The following is a 15658-nucleotide window of genomic DNA, read 5'->3' on the forward strand; positions in this document are numbered from 1 at the left end:
CTATCTTAGGGCTCACCTGCCCGCTGCCCAAGTGGTACCCCAGATACCGTACCTCCCTTCATCCAACTGCACACTTCCCTAGGTTGGCAGTGAGACCCGCCTGTCTCATGAACTCTAGCACCGCGTCCACTCGCTGCACATGCTCTGCCCAGGTGGTGCTGTGGATGATTACATCATCCAAGTAGGCGCCAGCATATGCAGCATGCGGATGCAGCACCCGGTCCATGAGGTGTGGAAAAGTGACTGGGCCCCCAAACAACCCAAAGGGAAGCGTGGTGAATTGGTATAAACCAAACGGAGTGGAGAAGGCCGTCACAACTGATGACGACTAACACAAAGCGATGTCCGCGTGCACTCCGGTGAAGTGGCCCGATGGGGTCCATACCGATTCGCTCGAACAGTACCTCCATTAATGGCAGAAGATTTTTCGATCCTTCCCTAATCACGGATTTCCATCGCAACCCATTGGAACGTCAGGAGCCGTTCCTAGAGGGGGAGGTTCTATCACAAATTCCCCTTCATATTAGCTGTTTTCACCCTGTCTGCCTGGTCAATTAACTCTCATGTCATTTCAGATCCTGCCCGTCACACCTGATCATCCCTCATTCCCTTCAGCTGTTCCTCATGCCCGTCTCACCTGCAGCCCATTTCCTCATTAATTCCTCACTACTAAGGTCCCTTCACTTGTACTTGTCTTCTGCCAGATTGTCTTGTGTGTTAGTGCCAAACTCTCCAGCGTAAATTTGTCTCATACCTGATCTACCTGTTCTGACCCTGTTTCGCCTGTCTCGTCGACCCTGGATTTTGCCTTCCCCTTTCGATTTGTTTGCTTGTTTCGACTGACATCATATGTTTGACCATGCCTGAAACTACACTAAAAGTATTTTGCTTGTCAATCTGCCTTTGATTCGTGCTTGTGAGTTCCAGTACCTGTAACCCCTACACACTGTCACTCATATCGTAAGCCATCCCACTTGTCCTGTGAATTATGTCCAAGCCGAGTCCACTGCAATATATTTAATTATATTACTATAGAAAGTCATAGCTGTTCCCTGCCAGTCAGGAGTCAGTGTTGTGATCTTTGCTCAGCTTTATCCAGCATACCCTTAATAATATACTTCCATTTTATATAGTGCTTTTCTGGGTACTCAAAGGCGCTTTACATAGGACAGAGACAAACGGAACAAAAAAAAAAAAAGGCAAAGAAGCAAATAAAACAAACAGAACATTTTGGGTAAAGAAGAAAACCGGAGAAGCTGTGCGGAATGAGTCATGTAATGGAGGGTAGGGTGCAGGGGTCAGCAGGTGAAGGCGACTTTGAAGAGGTGGGTTTTGAGGGCTTGCTTTAATGTTGATAGGATGGGAGCGTGTTGGATGTGGAGGGGGGGGTTCCAGAGGAGGGGTGCAGCAGCTGATAAGGCCCTGTCACCCCAGGTCTGGCGCTTGGTCCTGATGGTCTTCAGAGTGTTTGCACCAGCGGACCTGAGGCAACGGGTTGGGGCTTGGATGGGGAGGAGGTCTGAAAGGTAGGAAGGAGCCATGTTGTTTAGGGCATTGAGTAATATTTTTAAGTCCAGCCTGTATTTGAACAGGAGCCAGTCGAGGTTGCATAAGAACGGGTTGATGTGTTCATAGCGGCGGGTGGAGGTGAGCAGTCGAGTGGCAGAGTTCTGAACATATTGAAGTTTATTGAGGATTTTGTTGGGAGAGCCATAGAGGATGCTGTTGCAGTAGTCAAGTCTGGAGGTTATGAGGGCATGGATGAGAAAGGTCTTTAGTGACCTTTGCTTGACCTGACTTTCTTTAATTGTCATCCTGGGATATTTAGCTTGTTCACCAGCTCTGCAATGTCAGATGAGGATCTGTCATACATAAAACTAATTAAGTTGCAGCATTAGATAATGCATAACTTAATGCATCAACCTGTCTACAGGTTGAATTGGATGATCTCAGTTGATCAGTGATGTAATATGAATCCATTCAAGAATTAGAATTCTAGAATTCTTGCACCTTCCTGGACTCAAAAAAACTGTTTAGATTCAAGAGACCAGTCAACAACCAAGGAACTCTCGTGCTCAAGGAAATCAAGATGAGCGACCACTCTGTGTTTAACGATCTCCGGCTGGAGGGACAATTTTGCGACGCGGTCATCAAAGTGGAGGATGTGGAATTTGAAATCCACAAGGTCATCCTGTGTAAATGTAGCCCCTACTTCCTGTGAGTTGATTATCTGAAGCGTGTGAATGTATATCCTTCAAATTGGCAGATAAAAAGGGGTAATGATCTAAAGTCTGAGAGACTAATCACAATACGTAATGAGTTCATGGAGCATTTGTAATAAAAAACGAATTTTATCAGGTTGAGGATGGGTAAATGAAGGTCCTCGCTGACATTCAGGTCATTACAACTAAATATCAACTTCCATGAAGTGTTGTATTCTACATTGATTGCATTGTTATTCATTATTATTATATTATTATTATTTGAACGCAACAGTAGTCTCTCAGTTCCATAGTAATGTGCTTTTAAGCAGATCAGTAAAGTGTAGTAGCATTGAGTATTTTGTGTGTTCTGAAAAGTCACCAGATTGATTTAAGGCAAACTGAGATGGTCGATTCAACGCACAAATGGAACAGAGAAGCTGTTCACAGATGCAAAACACTGAGATCACAAAAGAAAACAAAAATGAAATACAAATGTAATATCAAATATTTGTGACATTCTTACTGCGAGTTACACTCTGAATGATGTCCGGTGGTGAACGTATTGTATAATTCTCCTTTAATGCATAACAGGGTTGTGTGTTGATTCTATTCATGCTTACTAGAAAACATCATTGTTAACAATGTGAGAAGAAAAATCTGAAGTCCGTTTCCAACCCTTTGCTTTTGCGTCTCCCCATAACCCCACAGTGCTCTCTTCCAACGCTGGTCGAGTTCAAACAAAAAGGTATTCGTCATACCGGGAATGTCTCCCGACATGATGCGGCTCATCATTGACTTTGCGTACACCGGCTCCGTTTCGGTGACGGAAGAAAACGTGCAGGAGCTACTAATGGCGGCTTATCAACTCAACGTGATGTACGTCGTGCAGACTTGCTGCGACTTCCTCGGTGAGCAGCTCCGTGCAGATAACTGCATCGGCATCTTTCAGTTGACCGACATCGTCTTATCCGCCGAACTGCAGCACAGGGCCTACCGCTACATGGCCGATCACTTCGAGGAGGTCGCTTACCATGACGAGTTCCTGCAGCTGCCCCTGCAGCAACTCATCGACATCCTCGAAAGAGACGACCTCAACGTGAGAAATGAGAGCGTCGCCTTCGAGGCCGTCCTTCGCTGGATCGACCACGTACCCGGAGAACGGAAAGCACACGTGGCAGTGCTCTTGTCTAAGGTATGATAACCTTCTGTCACTTTGTTTAGACTTACACCTTCAGCATTTTAGCCTGTGGTGTTATCCCAATTGCAGTAACAGTCAATTAACCACCTTAAATTAAAGTCCCAAGACCAAGTCCAGTTTCAGGGTGCTTTCATTCAGTTTGTGTTCAGAGACAAACTGTTTTAGAGAAGCTAACAGTACGTTAATCCTGCTATCTATTAGTGTATGTGTATCCAAAGCCAGATGTAGCTTATTCCTCAGAGTTTTTTCTTTGAAAGCATTCCTCCACGGTCCGCTATTAAACATTTCCCAGACTAAAATATACTGTATATAGAATGTTACCGGTCCAACAAGTTCAATTTAACGATCCTGTCCCGTTTCTCTCTGTATAGGTGCGACTGGCCCTGACGAGTATGGACTACATGCGGCTCAAGGTTTTCTCCAATGAGCTGGTGAAGACCAACACTGAGTGCGCGACAATGGTCTGGGATGCCCTTAAATCCATAAGTCACATCAGGACAAGCAACTCCTCTGTTGCTCAGCTCAGAAACCCTCTCGCCCGCCCTCGCCTTCCGAATGCCATCCTGTTGGCCATCGGAGGCTGGAGCGGCGGCCATCCAACCAACGGCATTGAGGCGTACGACGTCCGCGCCAACTACTGGATCAACGTGACAAACAATTGCGAGCGGCCCCGCGCCTACCACGGCACGGCTGTCCTCAACGGGAGCCTCTACTGCATCGGCGGCTTTGACCGGGCGGAGCATTTCAACAGCGTGCACCGGTTAGACCTGAGCACGCGCGTCTGGCACGAGGCGGCCTCCATGTGCCACCGCCGCTGCTACGTGAGCGTCACTGTGCTGGACGAATGCATCTATGCCTTGGGAGGCTTCGATGGGCGCACGCGGCTCAGCACCGCCGAGCGCTACAGGCCCGAGGCCAACCAGTGGAGCCTCATCGCGCCGATGCAAGAGCAACGGAGCGACGCCAGCAGCACAACGCTGCACAACAGGGTGGGTTGAAGGAAAGAGTAGTTTTTTACCTGTTGAAAAAACAAAATAAACCAAATTACGAAAAGTTACACAATTCTTGTTTCCGTGGGACCTTATGCAGTTATGTTGAGGTAATAGTTGGACAATTAGGGCGATTCTTCGATGATGGGATTCATCTTGCAATAGAGTAGAAATATCTCTGTATAATTTATAACCAGTTGAAGCCAGGAGAAGTGATTCTTTACTTAAAACCCCTCCTGTTCTCCCCAGGTTTACATTTGTGGAGGGTTCAATGGGAACGAGTGCCTGCAAACGGCTGAATATTACATCCCGGAGGCCAACCAATGGACAATGATCAGCCTCATGAACAGCCGGCGCAGTGGAATTGGCATAGTTGCATATGCAGGTCTTGTCTATGCAGTAAGTACACATGAAACGGTGACACACCAACTTGTGTGAAGTGTGAAGAGATTTATTCAACAGTCAACAGATGAATCAGAAAGAGTTGAGTGTGAGTGTTCTTTTCTTTCACCATAAATTTCACCAAAGGTTGGCGGCTTCGATGGCACTAACCGTCTGTGCAGCGCAGAGGCATACAACCCCGTAAATAACAGCTGGCACGAAGTGTCGCCCATGTTGACTCCCCGCAGCAACTTCGGCATCGAAGTGCTCGACGATCGGCTCTTCGTTGTCGGGGGCTTCAACGGCTTCACCACCTCCTACAACGTCGAGTGCTACGACGCGACGACTGATGAGTGGACGGAGGCTTGTGACATGAATATTTCACGCAGTGCCCTGAGCTGCTGCGTGGTGTCCAGGCTCCCCAACATGGCCGAGTACGTCGTCAGCCGAGACGCCCTGCCGTTTTTAAACGAGGACGCAAACTCAGACAAACAATCCTGAACTGTGCCTCGTGCCATCATTCACCCAGTTTTAAGACTTAAACCCACAAAAGAGAAATAAAATTTCTTTGTGCATTAATCTGCTGTCACTTTCTTTAACTTTTCAGTTTGTGCAACTGATAAGTTGCATGTTCTGGGAGGAGGATACTGTGTCCAACCCGCAGACACAGGGTTGAGCACCACTGCAACAATAACTCCTAAATACGACAGAGCTGTTAGAGGGCTTATTCTAAGCTTCTCCATCATCATCTGAACATAAGAATTGTTGTGTTTCGGGTTTGTAATCACATTTTCGTATCGGCCATCGCTCGTTCTCCTACTCGCTTGGCACAGCTTTGAGAAGTTTAACCGGCTGCAATCTGCATCGTCCCCGCTAGCTGCCGGCAAATACACCGAATACACACATTGCCTTTTTAAATAAATCGCATTCGTATTGGAATCCCCTTGTTCTGTCAAGTTTGGGACATCTTCGAAAACATTAGCTAACCAAGACCTGAACAGACAGGAAGTAGTTTGGTTGATGCTGGAATGGATGGTCTGATAATGAATTGTTAGGGTTAGGAAAGCCTATTGGTCACAAAGACCATCCTGCATAAGGATGTATTATTGTACTTACAAAGGCATGTAATTTGTGCTCTTTTTCAGCGTTACAAAATTATATTTTCCTCCATTTAATTCTGCCAAATACATAAGAGAATGTATTGTCAAGCTGGCTGTATAGCTGACGAATACGTGTTTTCAACAACCTTTAGTGAGGACAGTACACTCGGGCTATTTGAGCGGCGAATGATGCCCAGGTGCTACATGGTGTCAAACTCCGCCTTATCGAGAGCAGCCGCCAAGCCTGATCGGAGTCCGACAGTCTTCAACGGGTGGACTTTCAGAATAGCAAATTTGTTGCTGAACGGGGGATTTTTGAGGATGCTCACTGTCATGGGAAAAAACTGACCTTATGCCCTCTGAGTAATAATATAGCCTGAGAACGATGATAGTTACCAGATGTGTTTAATGGATATAAATGGTTTATGATATGTCCAGCGTTCATATAATTTTTTCCACAAGTCAAACATGAATGATTACGACTGACTAGGGTGGCGCAGTGAGACAAAGGGGTATGCTGACATTACTCTGAGCTCCACTTCAAAGTATACCTCTGTCGGCGTCCATTCAATTGAACAGAGCTGTTTTTTTGTCTGGGGAGGGTGGGGGGCTTCCCTGTCGTGTATAAGGATTGTACACACACAGCGAACAAGGTCAGACTATGTTGATCTCCCCTCCGAGAGCATCTTCATCTTTTTTCCACCACAAATTGGCGACGAGGATGGGATGGACGCCCATATCTGGACTCCGGTGGACGGCAGAAGGCGCCTTAAATAGATGATTATTCCCCCGAAGGTGAGAAGCTGCCATTCAGTGGAGAACGGATTGCCGATCCAATCAGACAGTCATGAGTAAAAGTTGGAAAGGCCTATTTCACAACTATTGAGAGTTGTTGACAAACGTCATGCTTATCCTGTGGTGTTTTCTAAGAGTTTGTAAGCATCTGGTGAATCCTAAAAAAATGATTGACGCACACAAGCAGGAGATCGTCCACGACCATCTGCGCCCCCGGCCTATGACCTTGAATAGAGAAGGCTGCAAAGTCAGATACCATCGAGTGATCCGGGCATTGGAATCTTTCATGCGGTGGAGCCATTGGAGCGAGGTGTGGTCCAAACAGAGGGTGAATGAGGGTCCATGTAGGTCATAGCGCAGAGAGTCGACTACCCACCGGATGGCCAGGCACTCCTTCTCCACCGGGCTGTACCTGCCCTCTCTCTCTCGCTCTCCGACAGCTTCCGGCTGGTGTACAGAACAGGGCGGTCAACCCCCTGTACCTGTTGGGACAAAACGGCCCTCTGTTCGATGCGTCAGTCTGCAGAGTAAAACGGACAGAGAAGTTAGGTGTATGAAGGAGTGGTTCCCCACAGAGAGGTTGTTTTATGTTCTCAAACACCAACTGGCACTGCTCTGTCCACTGGACCGGATCTGAGGCACCTTTCCAGGTCAGGTCAGTCAAGGGGCTGGTCAGATCTGCAAAGTTTGGGATGAATCATCTGTAATAACCCGCCAGCCCCAGAATCTGCCTCACTCCCTTTTTAGTCTTGGGCCGCGGACAGGCGTGGCAGAACATTCATTCAGAACATGTCATGAGCAGGTGTGGTGGAACATTTATCATTAGTGTTTATCCTTAATGTAACTGTGTTACCAAACTCTGGGAATAGAGTTCAGCTCATCTTATTATTGTATAGTCCTCTTGTATATTGTGTCTCTCCCTATCTATCTGCTCTCAAGAATGTCCACAACACCATCTGGGAAAGCAGGTGGTGTCTGTTCACATGGACGCTGTGAGAAGGAGAAAGGAGCAAGAAAGGGAGGAGGGCTGAGGGGCAAACACCTGATCAATAACATGACTGTATAAGACTATGTCGCACTATCTTTTCTGGGTCAGACCTAACCATTTGTGGGACGTAGCTCTCGTCAATCAATTGAATTATTCCAAGTTTCTGTTTAATAAATACTTAAAGACATTTAAGTGTTTGGACATTACACTTGTTTTCTCTAAGGGAAATTGGAAGGGTTAATTTCAATCACATTTGGCGACGAGGATGGGATTGGACATGTGATTGGGACTTCGTTGGACGACAGACGCGCAAAGAGAATAGTTGATTCCTCCCAAAAGGTGAGAGGCTGTCCTCAGACGGAGTTCGAGATTGCCGCTCCAATCCTGCATTTGGGGGAAAGAATCCCGGCCGGTGAGAGAGCATTTTGTGATGTAAACAGACACTTCGAAGGGCCGTAACTTGCTGGCTCGCACATTAGGGTGTCGGACAGGCATGTCCGGGTATGCTTGCTTATTGGTATGCTTGCTTATTGTAGGTTTAATCTTGTGTATCTGATGCACCGCATCTTTCTGAAAATTCTGTAGGCAAGCAGCTGAGGTTTTTGTCTTGTTTTGTCTATCTTAGGGCTCACCTGCCCGCTGCCCAAGTGGTACCCCAGATACCGTACCTCCCTTCATCCAACTGCACACTTCCCTAGGTTGGCAGTGAGACCCGCCTGTCTCATGAACTCTAGCACCGCGTCCACTCGCTGCACATGCTCTGCCCAGGTGGTGCTGTGGATGATTACATCATCCAAGTAGGCGCCAGCATATGCAGCATGCGGATGCAGCACCCGGTCCATGAGGTGTTGAAAAGTGACTGGGCCCCCAAACAACCCAAAGGGAAGCGTGGTGAATTGGTATAAACCAAACGGAGTGGAGAAGGCCGTCACAACTGATGACGACTAACACAAAGCGATGTCCGCGTGCACTCCGGTGAAGTGGCCCGATGGGGTCCATACCGATTCGCTCGAACAGTACCTCCATTAATGGCAGAAGATTTTTCGATCCTTCCCTAATCACGGATTTCCATCGCAACCCATTGGAACGTCAGGAGCCGTTCCTAGAGGGGGAGGTTCTATCACAAATTCCCCTTCATATTAGCTGTTTTCACCCTGTCTGCCTGGTCAATTAACTCTCATGTCATTTCAGATCCTGCCCGTCACACCTGATCATCCCTCATTCCCTTCAGCTGTTCCTCATGCCCGTCTCACCTGCAGCCCATTTCCTCATTAATTCCTCACTACTAAGGTCCCCTCACTTGTACTTGTCTTCTGCCAGATTGTCTTGTGTGTTAGTGCCAAACTCTCCAGCGTAAATTTGTCTCATACCTGATCTACCTGTTCTGACCCTGTCTCGTCGACCCTGGATTTTGCCTTCCCCTTTCGATTTGTTTGCTTGTTTCGACTGACATCATATGTTTGACCATGCCTGAAACTACACTAAAAGTATTTTGCTTGTCAATCTGCCTTTGATTCGTGCTTGTGAGTTCCAGTACCTGTAACCCTTACACACTGTCACTCATATCGTAAGCCATCCCACTTGTCCTGTGAATTATGTCCAAGCCGAGTCCACTGCAATATATTTAATTATATTACTATAGAAAGTCATAGCTGTTCCCTGCCAGTCAGGAGTCAGTGTTGTGATCTTTGCTCAGCTTTATCCAGCATACCCTTAATAATATACTTCCATTTTATATAGTGCTTTTCTGGGTACTCAAAGGCGCTTTACATAGGACAGAGACAAACGGAACAAAAAAAATAGAAAGGCAAAGAAGCAAATAAAACAAACAGAACATTTTGGGTAAAGAAGAAAACCGGAGAAGCTGTGCGGAATGAGTCATGTAATGGAGGGTAGGGTGCAGGGGTCAGCAGGTGAAGGCGACTTTGAAGAGGTGGGTTTTGAGGGCTTGCTTTAATGTTGATAGGATGGGAGCGTGTTGGATGTGGAGGGGGGGGTTCCAGAGGAGGGGTGCAGCAGCTGATAAGGCCCTGTCACCCCAGGTCTGGCGCTTGGTCCTGATGGTCTTCAGAGTGTTTGCACCAGCGGACCTGAGGCAACGGGTTGGGGCTTGGATGGGGAGGAGGTCTGAAAGGTAGGAAGGAGCCATGTTGTTTAGGGCATTGAGTAATATTTTTAAGTCCAGCCTGTATTTGAACAGGAGCCAGTCGAGGTTGCATAAGAACGGGTTGATGTGTTCATAGCGGCGGGTGGAGGTGAGCAGTCGAGTGGCAGAGTTCTGAACATATTGAAGTTTATTGAGGATTTTGTTGGGAGAGCCATAGAGGATGCTGTTGCAGTAGTCAAGTCTGGAGGTTATGAGGGCATGGATGAGAAAGGTCTTTAGTGACCTTTGCTTGACCTGACTTTCTTTAATTGTCATCCTGGGATATTTAGCTTGTTCACCAGCTCTGCAATGTCAGATGAGGATCTGTCATACATAAAACTAATTAAGTTGCAGCATTAGATAATGCATAACTTAATGCATCAACCTGTCTACAGGTTGAATTGGATGATCTCAGTTGATCAGTGATGTAATATGAATCCATTCAAGAATTAGAATTCTAGAATTCTTGCACCTTCCTGGACTCAAAAAAACTGTTTAGATTCAAGAGACCAGTCAACAACCAAGGAACTCTCGTGCTCAAGGAAATCAAGATGAGCGACCACTCTGTGTTTAACGATCTCCGGCTGGAGGGACAATTTTGCGACGCGGTCATCAAAGTGGAGGATGTGGAATTTGAAATCCACAAGGTCATCCTGTGTAAATGTAGCCCCTACTTCCTGTGAGTTGATTATCTGAAGCGTGTGAATGTATATCCTTCAAATTGGCAGATAAAAAGGGGTAATGATCTAAAGTCTGAGAGACTAATCACAATACGTAATGAGTTCATGGAGCATTTGTAATAAAAAACGAATTTTATCAGGTTGAGGATGGGTAAATGAAGGTCCTCGCTGACATTCAGGTCATTACAACTAAATATCAACTTCCATGAAGTGTTGTATTCTACATTGATTGCATTGTTATTCATTATTATTATATTATTATTATTTGAACGCAACAGTAGTCTCTCAGTTCCATAGTAATGTGCTTTTAAGCAGATCAGTAAAGTGTAGTAGCATTGAGTATTTTGTGTGTTCTGAAAAGTCACCAGATTGATTTAAGGCAAACTGAGATGGTCGATTCAACGCACAAATGGAACAGAGAAGCTGTTCACAGATGCAACACACTGAGATCACAAAAGAAAACAAAATGAAATACAAATGTAATATCAAATATTTGTGACATTCTTACTGCGAGTTACACTCTGAATGATGTCCGGTGGTGAACGTATTGTATAATTGCCCTTTAATGCATAACAGGGTTGTGTGTCGATTCTATTCATGCTTACTAGAAAACATCATTGTTAACAATGTGAGAAGAAAAATCTGAAGTCCGTTTCCAACCCTTTGCTTTTGCGTCTCCCCATAACCCCACAGTGCTCTCTTCCAACGCTGGTCGAGTTCAAACAAAAAGGTATTCGTCATACCGGGAATGTCTCCCGACATGATGCGGCTCATCATTGACTTTGCGTACACCGGCTCCGTTTCGGTGACGGAAGAAAACGTGCAGGAGCTACTAATGGCGGCTGATCAGCTCAACGTGATGGACATCGTGCAGAGTTGCTGCGACTTCCTCGGTGAGCAGCTCCGTGCAGATAACTGCATCGGCATCTTTCATTTGACCGACATCATCTTATCCGCCGAACTGCAGCACAGGGCCTACCGCTACATGGCCGATCACTTCGAGGAGGTCGCTTACCATGACGAGTTCCTGCAGCTGCCCCTGCAGCAACTCATCGACATCCTCGAAAGAGACGACCTCAACGTGAGAAATGAGAGCGTCGCCTTCGAGGCCGTCCTTCGCTGGATCGACCACGTACCCGGAGAACGGAAAGCACACGTGGCAGTGCTCTTGTCTAAGGTATGATAACCTTCTGTCACTTTGTTTAGACTTACACCTTCAGCATTTTAGCCTGTGCTGTTATCCCAATTGCAGTAACAGTCAATTAACCACCTTAAATTAAAGTCCCAAGACCAAGTCCAGTTTCAGGGAGCTTTCATTCAGTTTGTGTTAAGAGATGAACTGTTTTACAAATAAACTTGGTCTTAGCCAATAAAACCTTGTTGCTGCCCTTTCAAATGTTAAAACGCTATATGATAGCATTCTGAAAGGAGACTGGTCAAAGCCAACAGTACATTAATCCTGCTATCTAATAGTGTATTCAACGATCCTGTCCTGTTTCTCTCTGTATAGGTGCGACTGGCCCTGACGAGTATGGACTACATGCGGCTCAAGGTTTTGCCCAATGAACTGGTGAAGACCAACACTGAGTGCGCGACAATGATCCGGGATGCCCTTAAAGCCATAAGTCACATCCGGACAAGCAACTTCTCTGTTGCTCAGCTCAGCAACCCTCTCGCCCGCCCTCGCCTGCCGGACGCCATCCTGTTGGCCATCGGAGGCTGGAGCGGGTAGCGATCCAACCAACGGCATTGAGGCGTACGACGTCCGCGCCAACTACTGGATCAACGTGACAAACAATTGCGAGCGGCCCCGCGCCTACCACGGCACGGCTATCCTCAACGGGAGCCTCTACTGCATCGGCGGCTTCGACCGGGCGGAGCATTTCAACAGCATGCGCAGGTTCGACCTGAGCACGTGCGTCTGGCACGAGGCGGCCTCCATGTGCCACCGCCGCTGCTACGTGAGCGTCACCGTGCTGGACGAATGCATCTATGCCTTGGGAGGCTTCGATGGGCGCACGCGGCTCAGCACCGCCGAGCGCTACAGGCCCGAGGCCAACCAGTGGAGTCTCATCTCGCCGATGCAAGAGCAACGGAGCGACGCCAGCAGCACAACGCTGCACAACAGGGTGGGTTGAAGGAAAGAGTAGTTTTTTACCTGTTGAAAAAACAAAAAGAAACCAAATTACGAAAAGTTACACAATTCTTGTTTCCGTGGGACCTTATGCAGTTATGTTGAGGTAATAGTTGGACAATTAGGGCGATTCTTCGATGATGGGAATCATCTTGCAATAGAGTAGAAATATCTCTGTATAATTTATAACCAGTTGAAGCCAGGAGAAGTGATTCTTTACTTAAAACCCCTCCTGTTCTCCCCAGGTTTACATTTGTGGAGGGTTCAATGGGAACGAGTGCCTGCAAACGGCTGAATATTACATCCCGGAGGCCAACCAATGGACAATGATCAGCCTCATGAACAGCCGGCGCAGTGGAATTGGCATAGTTGCATATGCAGGTCTTGTCTATGCAGTAAGTACACATGAAACGGTGACACACCAACTTGTGTGAAGAGATTTATTCAACAGTCAACAGATGAATCAGAAAGTTGAGTGTGAGTGTTCTTTTCTTTCACCATATATTTCACCAAAGGTTGGCGGCTTCGATGGCACTAACCGTCTGTGCAGCGCAGAGGCATACAACCCCGTAAATAACAGCTGGCACGAAGTGTCGCCCATGTTGACTCCCCGCAGCAACTTCGGCATCGAAGTGCTCGACGATCGTCTCTTCGTTGTCGGGGGCTTCAACGGTTTCACCACCTCCTTCAAAGTTGAGTGCTACGACGCGACGACTGATGAGTGGACGGAGGCTTGTGACATGGATATTTTCCGCAGTGCCCTGAGCTGCTGCGTGGTGTCCAGGCTCCCCAACATGGCCGAGTACGTCGTCAGCCGAGACGCCCTGCCGTTTTTAAACGAGGACGCAAACTCAGACAAACAATCCTGAACTGTGCCTCGTGCCATCATTCACCCAGTTTTAAGACTTAAACCCACAAAAGAGAAATAAAATTTCTTTGTGCATTAATCTGCTGTCACTTTCTTTAACTTTTCAGTTTGTGCAACTGATAAGTTGCATGTTCTGGGAGGAGGATACTGTGTCCAACCCGCAGACACAGGGTTGAGCACCACTGCAACAATAACTCCTAAATACGACAGAGCTGTTAGAGGGCTTATTCTAAGCTTCTCCATCATCATCTGAACATAAGAATTGTTGTGTTTCGGGTTTGTAATCACATTTTCGTATCGGCCATCGCTCGTTCTCCTACTCGCTTGGCACAGCTTTAAGAAGTTTAACCGGCTGCAATCTGCATCGTCCCCGCTAGCTGCCGGCAAATACACCGAATACACACATTGCCTTTTTAAATACATCACATTCGTATTGGAATCCCCTTGTTCTGTCAAGTTTGGGACATCTTCGAAAACATTAGCTAACCAAGACCTGAACAGACAGGAAGTAGTTTGGTTGATGCTGGAATGGATGGTCTGATAATGAATTGTTAGGGTTAGGAAAGCCTATTGGTCACAAAAACCATCCTGCATAAGGATGTATTATTGTACTTACAAAGGCATGTAATTTGTGCTCTTTTTCAGCGTTACAAAATTATATTTTCCTCCATTTAATTCTGCCAAATACATAAGAGAATGTATTGTCAAGCTGGCTGTATAGCTGACGAATACGTGTTTTCAACAACCTTTAGTGAGGACAGTACACTCGGGCTATTTGAGCGGCGAATGATGCCCAGGTGCTACATGGTGTCAAACTCCGCCTTATCGAGAGCAGCCGCCAAGCCTGATCGGAGTCCGACAGTCTTCAACGGGTGGACTTTCAGAATAGCAAATTTGTTGCTGAACGGGGGATTTTTGAGGATGCTCACTGTCATGGGAAAAAACTGACCTTATGCCCTCTGAGTAATAATATAGCCTGAGAACGATGATAGTTACCAGATGTGTTTAATGGATATAAATGGTTTATGATATGTCCAGCGTTCATATAATTTTTTCCACAAGTCAAACATGAATGATTACGACTGACTAGGGTGGCGCAGTGAGACAAAGGGGTATGCTGACATTACTCTGAGCTCCACTTCAAAGTATACCTCTGTCGGCGTCCATTCAATTGAACAGAGCTGTTTTTTTGTCTGGGGAGGGTGGGGGGCTTCCCTGTCGTGTATAAGGATTGTACACACACAGCGAACAAGGTCAGACTATGTTGATCTCCCCTCCGAGAGCGTCTTCATCTTTTTTCCACCACAAATTGGCGACGAGGATGGGATGGACGCCCATATCTGGACTCCGGTGGACGGCAGAAGGCACCTTAAATAGATGATTATCCCCCAAGGGTGAGAAGCTGCCATTCAGTGGAGAACGGATTGCCGATCCAATCAGACAGTCATTAATAAAAGTTTGAAAGGCCAATTTCACAACTATTGAGAGTTGTTGACAAACGTCATGCTTATCCTGTGGTGTTTTCTAAGAGTTTGTAAGCATCTGGTGAATCCTAAAAAAATGATTGACGCACACGAGCAGGAGATTGTCCACGACCATCTGCGCCCCCGGCCTATGACCTTGAATAGAGAAGGCTGCAAAGTCAGATACCATCGAGTGATCCGGGCGTTGGAATCTTTCATGCGGTGGAGCCATTGGAGCGAGGCGTGGTCCAAACAGAGGGTGAATGAGGGTCCATGTAGGTCATAGCGCAGAGAGTCGACTACCCACCGGATGGCCAGGCACTCCTTCTCCACCGGGCTGTACCTGCCCTCTCTCTCTCGCTCTCCGACAGCTTCCGGCTGGTGTACAGAACAGGGCGGTCAACCCCCTGTACCTGTTGGGACAAAACGGCCCTCTGTTCGATGCGTCAGTCTGCAGAGTAAAACGGACAGAGAAGTTAGGTGTATGAAGGAGTGGTTCCCCACAGAGAGGTTGTTTTATGTTCTCAAACACCAACTGGCACTGCTCTGTCCACTGGACCGGATCTGAGGCACCTTTCCAGGTCAGGTCAGTCAAGGGGCTGGTCAGATCTGCAAAGTTTGGGATGAATCATCTGTAATAACCCGCCAGCCCCAGAATCTGCCTCACTCCCTTTTTAGTCTTGGGCCGCGGACAGGCGTGGCAGAACATTCA

General features: G+C 47.0%; 1 protein-coding gene and 1 pseudogene across 1 annotated transcript; both read left to right on the forward strand.

Moving 5' to 3' along the window:
• The first annotated feature begins 2019 nt into the window (after positions 1-2019).
• Positions 2020-5273, forward strand: LOC117735853 (kelch-like protein 10). The gene is made up of 5 exons (XM_034540744.1): positions 2020-2217; positions 2913-3396; positions 3774-4391; positions 4641-4790; positions 4920-5273. The coding sequence occupies exons 1-5, from the start codon at positions 2090-2092 to the stop codon at positions 5271-5273; spliced, it is 1734 nt and encodes a 577-aa protein (XP_034396635.1). The 5' UTR covers positions 2020-2089.
• Positions 5274-10282: 5009 nt separating this feature from the next.
• LOC117735854 lies at positions 10283-13484 on the forward strand (annotated as a pseudogene).
• The last annotated feature ends 2174 nt before the right edge of the window (positions 13485-15658 follow it).

Source organism: Cyclopterus lumpus, chromosome 9, assembly GCF_009769545.1.
Source record: "Cyclopterus lumpus isolate fCycLum1 chromosome 9, fCycLum1.pri, whole genome shotgun sequence".
NCBI classification, from domain to species: domain Eukaryota; kingdom Metazoa; phylum Chordata; class Actinopteri; order Perciformes; family Cyclopteridae; genus Cyclopterus; species Cyclopterus lumpus.